The sequence below is a fragment of the Populus trichocarpa genome, chromosome 1 (assembly GCF_000002775.5).
Source record: "Populus trichocarpa isolate Nisqually-1 chromosome 1, P.trichocarpa_v4.1, whole genome shotgun sequence".
NCBI lineage: Eukaryota > Viridiplantae > Streptophyta > Magnoliopsida > Malpighiales > Salicaceae > Populus > Populus trichocarpa.
Genome location: NC_037285.2, coordinates 38,258,498 through 38,269,448, shown reverse-complemented (window position 1 = coordinate 38,269,448; position 10,951 = coordinate 38,258,498). Strand labels below are relative to the sequence as shown.

At 32.8% G+C, this 10,951-nt stretch overlaps 1 protein-coding gene across 1 annotated transcript; it reads right to left on the bottom strand.

Moving 5' to 3' along the window:
• Positions 1 to 4,125: 4,125 nt before the first annotated feature.
• On the bottom strand, positions 4,126 to 9,261 carry LOC7485107 (mitochondrial import inner membrane translocase subunit TIM50). Its single transcript, XM_002298824.4, has 10 exons — positions 8,833 to 9,261; positions 8,606 to 8,694; positions 8,368 to 8,404; positions 7,734 to 7,795; positions 7,529 to 7,642; positions 7,142 to 7,246; positions 6,947 to 7,045; positions 5,172 to 5,343; positions 4,694 to 4,796; positions 4,126 to 4,546 (listed from the first exon to the last, which is right to left on the bottom strand). Exons 1-10 carry the CDS (start codon positions 9,086 to 9,088, stop codon positions 4,501 to 4,503), a joined length of 1,083 nt encoding a protein of 360 aa, XP_002298860.1. The 5' UTR covers positions 9,089 to 9,261; the 3' UTR covers positions 4,126 to 4,500.
• Between the last annotated feature and the right edge of the window lie 1,690 nt (positions 9,262 to 10,951).

Sequence of the window (10,951 nt, the reverse complement as noted above, 5' to 3'; positions counted from 1 at the left end):
GTGACCGCTTTGTCATCAAGGTTCTGAACCAATTTAACCTAAAATTAAAGCTTAAGCTATTAGGTGAGGTCTCAAAATATGATTTATATTATTTTCTAATATTATCAATTTGAATGAAAAACATATACACAAGGAAATATGTATTTGAAATATGTATATTTTTTAATTTTTTTTTTTTTTGTATTTGTTGTATTTTTTTATTTGAATACTCGTATTCATAAAATATGGTTAATTAAGTATTTTCGTTAGTTTTGTTATCAAAATATTGATGTGATAGTTAACTCTTTGATGTATCCGATATCCAAGGAATTTATGAACATCACTGTACTATGCACTATGCAGTAGATAATTAAGTTTTTGTGTGTTTTGAAATTTTAAGTCTGAGGCTGATATTTGAAGCATTCCTGCATGTGGCTGGCAATGGATTCTCTTTCCACATCTGTTCTTCTCCATGGTGTCTCTCTCTGCTCATATCAATTTCTGCAATTACTGTCTTGGCTGCTTGTGTGGTAAGTCTACAGTTCAGTGATAGCATGTACATCTGTTTTTCCCAAGAGATTGACGATGCCACGAGCTATTTCATTTCACACTCAGCTGCGCCTCCACTCATTTAGTCCTGGTCTCATCATACTCGACTGCAGCATCTTCCTTCTACTCAGAGATTCAAGAATTCCATGCACAATAAGCCCTACTCATTAAAAGTTTCATCTTTTTTTTTTAGTTTAACGTGGGTGTCCGGGCCAGCTTGCGCGTACCTCGACTAATCCCACGGGCCCTGAAGTTAACGACCATGTAAACCTCCAGTAGCCATTATATGAGCAACCACAGGGCTTGATTTCATCTTTAACCATTCCTGTATTTGTCTGTTATTTCGCTCTCATTTTCGGGTTTCAATCAAGTGAAGTTGATCGGAGACAATTTAAGTTTAATGCAACCGAGAAAGCAATAGACAGAGACACCATTCCTTGTTTTCAAAACATAATTAAATTTAACTATTTTCTTTTATGCATTGGCACATAAGACATCATCTTCAGCTTATTTATAATTTCAATCGCCATCCCTAATGTTGATTTCCGTTGTATCGTTATTATATTTATGTCCGAACAACAGCCATGAGAAATTCCATGAAAACAGACCGGAATACATGCTGCTTTGTGTTTAAAACTTTCATGATGATTGATGAACTATAAGATATTGAGGTTTTACTTTAGCGTTTTTAGTGTTCATTGTTGTTTCTCCTCTCATTAATCTCTGTGTGAATTTTTTTCAAAAACTTTCAATTTAATTCTCAAACTTTTATTTTTGCACAATTGAGTTCTTTTCAACTTAAATTAGAACTCAATACTTTTTTTTTTAGAGGGAAGGTTGGATTGAAAGACAAAAAATTGAAATGAAAAGGATGGATAAAATAGGAGGCATCTTTTAAATTGGTTTGCAAAGTTCATTTTAGCCTCCAATTTTTTTAGCTATTAGGTAACTAGTCTCTAAACGTTAAAAAAATCTGTTTTGATGCTAAATTTTTTTTTTTATTATTTTTCAGTTCTTTTTTGGTGGAAGAGGGAGAGGGGGGTCGCCAGATTCCTGCGTAGAGAGAGAAAGTTGTTGTTGGTGATGATTTCGACCATCAAATCAAATTGTTCCATATAATGAGGAGGGTTAAGATTGAGTGTTATCTTACCTTGAAAACACCTACAAACTACATGAGCTCAGGAAGATTTTTTCGGGTTGATTTTATGTTTTAGGGTTGTTTTTTTTGTGTTTTTGGAGGCAATGGATTGGTTTAGCAAGGCTTTTAGGGTGTTTCCTGGGTATTTTGAGTCAAAACGGTTCGAAAATAAGTTTTTGGATGAAAAAACAACAATCATGTTTTTGTATGACAACAATCATGTTTTTCCAACAATAAGTTTTTGGATGAAAAAAATGGTTTGACATATCATCTTTTTTTTTCCAAACAATTAAATTAAGAAAAAAAAATAAAAGGCTCGCAATTTCTAACAATTTAAAATGAATATCTTACAAACAAAGACATGGTTAATTTCTGACAATTCATCTAAAAATATTATGAAAGATTATCTTGAAGTTTCTTTATATACAAAGGTTGGAGTATTGGAAGTCATAGATGATGAGGAGATAAGTTTGAATTAGAAGACTGTGTGAAGGAACTACATGTGGACTTCATAGGAGCGAAAAGTATAAACATTAAATATGGATGCTTTTTTAGCGTGCACGCATCATAAATTAAATTTTGAAATTCATGAATCAAAGACATGTTACTTCATGAATATGTTTGCTACAATGTTATATTTGAAATATTTATTTTGTTTAGCGTGGTTGAGTTCAATTTTTAACAACTAACTCGAGGATGAGTTTTTTGCAAGTAAAAATGATTAACGTGGGGCATTTTCTTCATTATTTTTGGTATAATTATTTTTATTGTATTATTTACTTAATTGTTAAGATTTTCTAGGTTTTGAGAAGTTTAATAAGAGTCTAAGATGCAGTTTAATAAATCAAATATAACTTTTAATTTTACTATTGGATCAACATGAGATTCTAACAAAAGATTTTGAAGGTCTTGTTTTCTATTGGGTTAAAATTTCATGATGATCGAAAATCAAGAAGGCCTTCAAATGAGAACCGGAAGTTACTATGTGAAAAATCTTTTTATTTATCTTATTGTATTTGTATTTTTTTTATTTAGCTTAAAATTTTTAATTTAATTAATATTTTACTAGTTAAAAACCTAATACTAAATGGATTTTATTAGTTAGATAAGTTTTAATTAGTAATTATATCATCTAGAACTAATATAAATAGAAATGTAAAATTTATTTTGAAAACTTTTATAAAATATCATAGATTTTTCTCTAATTCTTCTACATGTTAGGGCTGTATATCTAAGACTTAAAAATCTTAATTTTTATTCACGTCAGTAGGGAAAAAACACATATATCATCATTGTAATGAAATTTATTTCACTATTTTATATAACATACTTATATACAATATTAAATATTTTGTTTTTGAAGAATTATATTAGAGAACCAACCCTCATGAGCTTTAGGGCGGTTCGTCGACTAGGATTGTTATAATCTTGTTTATAAATAATTATTATATGTATTTGTATACTTCCTATTTATTATACAAGAATATTAACCATCTAGGTGGTGGTCCAGTGGTAAGAGCCTGGGACCAAGAGGTTTGCTCTCTTTGTGGTCTCAGGTTCGAGCTCTGTGGTTACTCATATGATGGCCACTGGAGGCTTACATAGTCGTTAACTTCAGGGCCCGTGGGATTAGTCAAGGTGCGCGTAAGCTGGCCCGGACACCCACGTTAAACTAAAAAAACAGAATATCGATGGATCTCATACCGTCAAAAATAATTACCCCAATTTTTTTATAGCTTCATAGCAATTTCTTCTCTTTTTTTCAACTTATTATCAATGTTTAAATTTTTTTTAGTGATTTTAAAAAACTATATGCCAAAAATAATATCAAAAGGTAATAAAAATTTCAAAAATATATAATATAATTTATCTTCTCGATGCATATTAAATTTAAATTCTTAATCACTTTCTATTTTTTTCTGAAAATATTATTATATCACTAAATTTCATAATTTTATTAAAAAAAGAGAGCTTAATTAAAAAATAATAAGAGTACAAATAATACAAAATTCAATTTTTATACTACCATAAATTTTTGAAAAACATAAAAAAAAAAACCTTACAAGAATTAATCTAGTATTCATTATATATATATCTTAAATTGAACTTAAAATGGGTTTTTAATTGATATAAATAAAAATAATTAACAGCACGTGTTTTAGTCAAGACTTTTCTCATTCTCTCTATTTCTTGAGCTTGTTATCAAATATCTCTAATCTTTGCCTTGGAGCAAACAGAGAGTTGCTCCCATTTTACTATTGCATATACAGATAAATAGATAGAAGATTGTTATGGACCTTACTGTCAAGAGAGTTTTCCAGCAATTGAACAAAGGCACTTCAGGTACGTTATGTGAACTGATAAAATAGAAATCAAGAGAAAGACATTTCATAACATCGACAGAAAATGGCTATCATGTCTTAATGGGTGTTCAATTTCTGAAAAAAAAAAAAACAAAATTAATAACAGAATAGCTAGATTTTTGAAAGCCTAGATTGGCAATAGGACTACAATTATTTCAGTGCTAGAAAATCAGTGGCATGCATCCAAGTGTTGCTACAGGGAAGAAGAAAAACTCAGTGAATCTCAATCTCTTCAGTAATCTCGATAGTTTTGTAAGAAATATGACTCCAAAAGCAGGGGATCAAAAATCACAAATTCTCATGTCAGACATTGAAGTTATGCAGGGAAGTGAATTTCAACAATCCTTATCTCATTAAGAGGGAAACCGGTTTTTAATGGAATGTGCTTTCAATATCTCCAATAGCAATCTTCACTTTCATCTCCTTGTCTACCAAAAATTCATTTACTGTATTGTACACTAACCCCGAGCCTCAACGATGCCAGATGCGACCTTGCTGCCTCTGTTCTTGCATTCGCCTGTATCATCATTTGAGCAACTCAAAATGCCGTTCAAATAAAATATTATTTCATGTACTCAATTTACTTCTCACATTGGTGTCTCAGCTTTCTCAGCACAGAATTTCACAAATTCAACAAAAATAAAAGGACAAGAATGTAAAATACCTCTGATAATCTTTAGAACGCTCAAGGAACTCTTTTCCTACATCTTTTCTTTCATAAGATGCCAACACCTTTCTGATATCAGATGGACTGTTGCGAGCAACATCTGTGTGCAAACCAAAATGGGAATACATTTTATACAATATTAACAATAATAAAGAATTGTGATGATGATTGAAATAAGGTAATAGCCTGGGTATTTACTCCAGGCTCAGTGTATAGAGATCGATAGATAAGAAAGTTCTATAAAGGGAAGAACTGAAAGTATACTAGAGTCTCAGCGCTTCATAAAATAAACCAAATCCCATCAGTAACAGCAAGGGTTATATTATTTTGGCCTTCTTTATGGCTGTGCCTCTTCAAGACAAATGTTTATAACTAGTGTGCAATGAAATCTAAGAACACAACCGTTTCAATTCCATGAGGACAATCAAATGAACTGTTATATACTCATGCAAAAAGGAAATTCAACTTTACTTACACTCGAGAAAGGGAATGAGATCCAAAAGTGCTGTATCCAGTGGTACTTCACCCATTTCGTCGGTCTTAAATGGCTTAATTGGGACACAGTTTTCTGGCTGAAGGCTATTTTCAAATGCATGGCCACTCACATAGAGAATTTTACCTGGATCCCTATTTAGTTTTGAAAGATCCTGCAAACAATAACTAACATCAAATACAGCTTTTCCATTTCACAAAAACACAGTAAAAATAACATTAAGAATAAAACACCACGATGAAATAGAAAATAGTGAAAAGCTTTAGAGGCATTGCCACCATTACCACATCTCATTAAATGGTGCTAGCATTTTGAGAGGTAGCACCACACAGCAATACGAATAGTATAATGCAAAATGGTAGAAATTTGGCTGATATGGTCTATGAGAATTATAAAGCTTCACTAAACCTTTCCAGACACGACAGTGCTACACTAGCTTTGCAAAACCCACGATGGTAGAGACTGTTTTGCAAAAAATTAAAGCTAATGAGTTGAACCCCAGTCCAAATATCAGGCCCTAACTTCAGAGTGTTTCAGCTCTTATCCTCAAATTCAAAGACCACTTAACAGCACCTCATATGTAGATATATATCAGTTTCATTTATGATTCCATCCCAGAATCCAGCCCACCTGTAAACTTTTGCCAAGGCCTAGAGCTTCACTTTTTTTTGTCGCCTTTGTTTGGGGCTTCAGTTTATATCTAAATCTTATGAACCTAAGATAGAATTTCTAACTTTGATTTCCAATTTCATCCTTAGGGTGTGTTTTGGCATTGCAGTTCAAGAAATGCAGTTATAGGAGTAGTTAGCCAAAGATCCCCATTAATGCTTTGGCCAACAACAATTATAAACCCCATGAAATGTATTTGCATTCCAAATCACCATTTCAGGCACTCTTTATAACATCCACAAACTTAGCAGCTTCACATCTAGGACATGAGAGTTTAATCAGAAATGGAAACTAACATCCCTGATTTGGAATGCTTCGTGTATAGAATGAATATGCCCTTATTTTAGATTGTAGACATGAGACTTTCTGGTTTACAGAAAGGCAAGCAGCATAACAGTACCAATTTTAACCAAGTAAACAAATCCAAATTACAGACTTTTTGGTGAAGTTCAATCGTTACCATAACTCACAAATCAAGCAAACTTGAAATGAACGTGAAGAAAATCCTGTATGTAAAACCCTTACATGTGCCCAACCAAATCACGATGATGAAGAATAATGCAGAACTAAGAAATACATGCCAAGGCGAATAGAATGCCAAAAGCCCCAAAACATACTGACAAACAAAATTTGAAATTCTGAGAAATGACTTCATAGGCTTGGTTACAGAATTTTATCAAACTGACTCAGTTTTGCAGATAAGCATCTTCAATTAATTTAACAGAACATTCTAAAGAACGGTTATCAACTCCACTATAACAAAATCAAACCTAGATGCTTAAATGTAATTCAGTAAGCAAAAACACACTGAGAACCGTGCAATGTTTCCAGCTGGATAAACATTAGAAGGACCTCTAATGCCATCATCAGGGCACATGCAGAGGACAAATTTTAACTTCCAAACAGAGGGAGAAACAACCATGGAAACAATCTTGTACAAGCTGCAAATGTCAAAGTAAAAACAAGAATAATGGCAAAAACTGAAAAACAAACCATCACCCTTAAAGGAAAACTCTAAAAGGCACATAAAAGAAAAGAAACGGTGAAAATAAATGGCATGTTGAAAGCAATCAAATATAACAGATTACTCTATAATGCTTGCCATCCTGATACTTGGTAGCACTCCTTGATAGTCTATATCGTATAAAGTGGTTTGTATCCAACCTTTCAACAACAGGATCAACATACTGCAGAAGCCAGAAAAGGAAAATTCATAATGAGCGACTTCATGGATTATAAAGATTACCCAAAACTGGGAGACGGGGAAAGGGGAATTTTGTTACCATACTCAGCTGGTCAGAATACACAACAATTTCATAGAACCGTCCAACATGTTGCAAGAAGTCATCTACTCCAGGTCGTTTGAATGTTCGCCAGCCTCTATCACGCTTCACACGGAGGCACAGAGAATATTATCATTACAAATTCACCAGATACAAATGTTATGTGCATATACAAGTAAGAAGTGGACAGCAAGCACATATAATTTTATACACTAAACATACAGAGACAGAAAGGCTAAAGGAATATCTCATTCTAAATTGGTTACTTACCCGAATAGAAGTATCAAATGACTTGCATAATCATGCCAAAACTATGTACAAGATTTAAGTTATCATGCAAACTCTGAAGACATGTTTGACACTACATACTTCCAGTAGAGGCCTTACCTTCCAATCACTATAAATTATTGTCTCATTAAGATCTAAAACTAGCGTAAAAACATGCTGCTCCGCAGGATGCAAATCAGGAAGAAGCTTTTCTGCAGCTGGTTCAGTAAAACCCTGCATGAAGCAAACAGAGTTCATTGTTTATAAAGGAAATGAAATGAAGATGTAATGGAAATTATGAACTCATAACAATATTTGCACTCACTTTGACATGTTCTTCCAGCAGCCTCCTCATATCCAAGTAAAGTTCCACTGCTTTAGCAGGAACTGAAATATAATAGGCAGAAAATGATATTATTCTAATGCCAGCAATTATCAACAGAGAACATATCTGCCACGTAGCAGCAAAGCAGGTGTGGAAGCATCACTTAATTACAGTTGAACAGCCTGTAAACATGCAAACCTAACTACCAAAAAAACATCATCGCTTCCATAGCTAGATTTGACGTGTATTTCAACATTCTAGAGGTGTGATATGTTTCTGCAATTGGCACGCGTTGATAACAGGAAAAAAAAATCCAAGAATCAATCTTGAGATTTCAAACTATAAACTGGGGGGCAAAAATTAAGAGCTTTGATGAAAAGCAATTTGGTATTAGGTGGGGCTATGAGCACACCAAATTTATAGAGAGAGAGAATGAGATGGAGAGAAAAGTGGAGTGTCATTAACACTTAGAGGGGTGCTTATAGCCCCATCCCTTGGCAGTCAACAGACAGTTGAGGATGGCAGAGAAAAGATCAAGCAAAGCATCACTGGCAACAGAATTCAGTAAAAACGCTTTTAATGGTAATACACTATGATTACCGATATAGATAGAAAATAATTCAGAGGACCACACCTGTCATTGCAGTGGAGTACAGCAAACCTTGATATTTCTGCGAAAGGGAATGATAAAGAAATCTCAATCATCTCTTTATGTCTCATTTGTTCAAGTATTTTATATAACAGCGGCACCCCAACATAAAATCAACTCAACTATGCCTAAAATCAATAATGCCGAACCTATCTCATAACACAGATGACATCAATTCAAAACAATCAAATTGAAAATAAAGTTACGAATCAGAGAGAGTTACCTCAACATTGGACGCATCATTAGCAGCAGTATAGTTCACTGATTCTCGCAACGCTTTCGTCTTTTCCTCCACTTCATCCAAGCTGTGTGCTGAAAGCAAGGGAGAAAAATAGAAATGAAAATCCCAACTAGACTCCTCCTTTTTCCTCCGCATTTAAGTTTTAAGATTAAGCAAGAAACTGAACAAAACCGACAAATTAATATACATAGATATATAATAAAACAAACCGTAAGAAGCGTAGCCAGCAAAAGCAGTGGCTCCAGTGAGAGCGCCAACAATTCCGTACTTAAAGAAATTCCACGCCTTATTCTCCGAACTCCCAACAGCCTGCGCCGGTGCTTCCCCCGCCGCCGCAGATTGATCGGATATAATTGATTGAGAAGAGATGGTGGATTCTTTGTTTGAACAAAAGAATCGGCGATTAGGTTTATTGGTTCTGGATGCGATAGATAAAATGCGAGATCGAAGCATTGTTGAAGCCATTCTTTCTTCTTCTTCTGATTATTGTGTTTTTGGGTTTTCGGGGTTTAAATAGGGTTTTGGGTCTGCGTGGATTTTCCGAGAAGGAAAGATATACGGGGAGGCAGAGAGAGAGAGAGCCAAAAGCAGTGTTTGGTTGGTTGCTTGCTTGCTTTCAAGGCTTCGAAGTATGTAAGAGGGTGTGTTTGGATGCCGATGCATTATGTAACTAGTCCTGTTTAAACAAATTTTCTTTTGGTTTAGGAAGAACAATTAGGGGTTTTACTTTTACCCGTGATTCTTCTTTGTACTCTTTTTATTTGTTTTAGTTAAGCCCTGCTTTTATTTTTTTTGGTTTGACCGGTTATATTTATGATATGCAATGTCTCTATTATTATTATTATTATTATTATTATTATTATAGGCTATGTTTGTTTCTTGAAAAGTGGTCTAATAGTTAACAGAACTTTAAACCCCAAAAGAAAAATAGTTTTGATTAATTGTGGATTATAATAGTGGAATTATATTTTTACCCTTCAAAAAAACTACTCAAGACTATTCATTTTTCATTTTATCTTTGTTCGGGGTACTCAGTCTTTCCACAATTTTTTGCACAATTCAATTACTTGGTGACCCTTAAAAGCAAAAAAAAAAAAATTATTGCCCTTGGAATTAAAAAGTCTTAGGTTTTGCTTTAGGGGCATGTTGGTATTTTCATATTGGTTTCTTTTTGTAATTAACGTGTGGTCCCAAGGGTGATTTGGTGATTTTTTAATTAAAAAATATTTAAAAAAGAAAAGTCGATGGCACGTTCATCGAACGCACCAGCGAGTACGCCACTCCGTCGTCTTTAAATGGTGTGTGTTGTGGCTCAAGATAGGTAAAAACTAGTTTCCCTGGTGTTTTTCGATTCACAGCAACAAGGGCTACCTCTTCTTACGGCACATGAGACTTAATTCCTGACAGTTTGGTGGTGATTGACTTTTTTTTTCTTATTTTTTTTATTTTCTCTTTCTTTCTCGATTTTTATGTATGCCCTTGCAACATTTCACAATAACCCTTCAAGTTTTTTTCCAATAGGATTTGGTCCCTACTTTTTTAATTGCTATTTCTTTTATTTGAATTAGTTTAATGAATTGAATTTTTTTTCGATTTCATCCTCCACCAATTTTTTTCATTTTAAATTTGGTTCTCATTCTTTTAATTGTTATTTAATTTATTTTTGATGGTTTTTGGAATTGATTTTTTTTTTGTTTTTACAATTTCATCCTCCTTCATTGTATTTACATATTAAATTTTATTCTCATTCTTTTGATTGCTATTTTTTAACCTTAAATTTTTTAAAAAATTTAATTTTTTTATTTCATCCTTCTACCTTAAATTGAGCTTTTTTGATTGACTTCATGTCTAAGATTTAACGGGTTATGAATTTGAAAAGTTAACTCAAGTTTAGGAGAATCACTCGAGTTCATTTGTTGTTGTTTTTTAAGCTCATGTATTTTATATTTTTTAAAATAAATTGCTCGATATTTATTTTAAAAAATATATCATCCAATATATCACCATCTCCATTCATTTTATTATTTTTTTAAGGTTAGAAAAAATAAATTAACCCACAAACATAGTGTAAGGTATTAAATCATTTGTTTTTTTTATTTTTTCTTAAACTCATGTTTTTTTTCGGTTTTATCCTTCGACACTTGATTTATTTGAGGATTGACCTCCTTTTTTTTTGTTTCTATATGATTTCTCACTAATTTTAAAAAATAGCATGGGTTATCTCGGGTCTTTTTATTTATAGTTCATTGTTATTTTTTTAATCATATTATTAGATTGACCCAACTTAATGGATCAAATCAAATCAATTACCCTAGTCTTAAATTTTTC

Coding starts and splice junctions, on each gene's coding strand:
- LOC7485107 (XM_002298824.4), bottom strand. CDS start 9,088: ATGGCTTCAACAATGCTTCGATCTCGCATTTTATCTATCGCATCCAGA. Junction 8,405..8,605: donor ATGATGCGTCCAATGTTGAG/GTAACTCTCTCT, acceptor TCCCTTTCGCAG/AAATATCAAGGTTTGCTGTA. Junction 7,643..7,733: donor TGCTGGAAGAACATGTCAAA/GTGAGTGCAAAT, acceptor TGCTTCATGCAG/GGTTTTACTGAACCAGCTGC.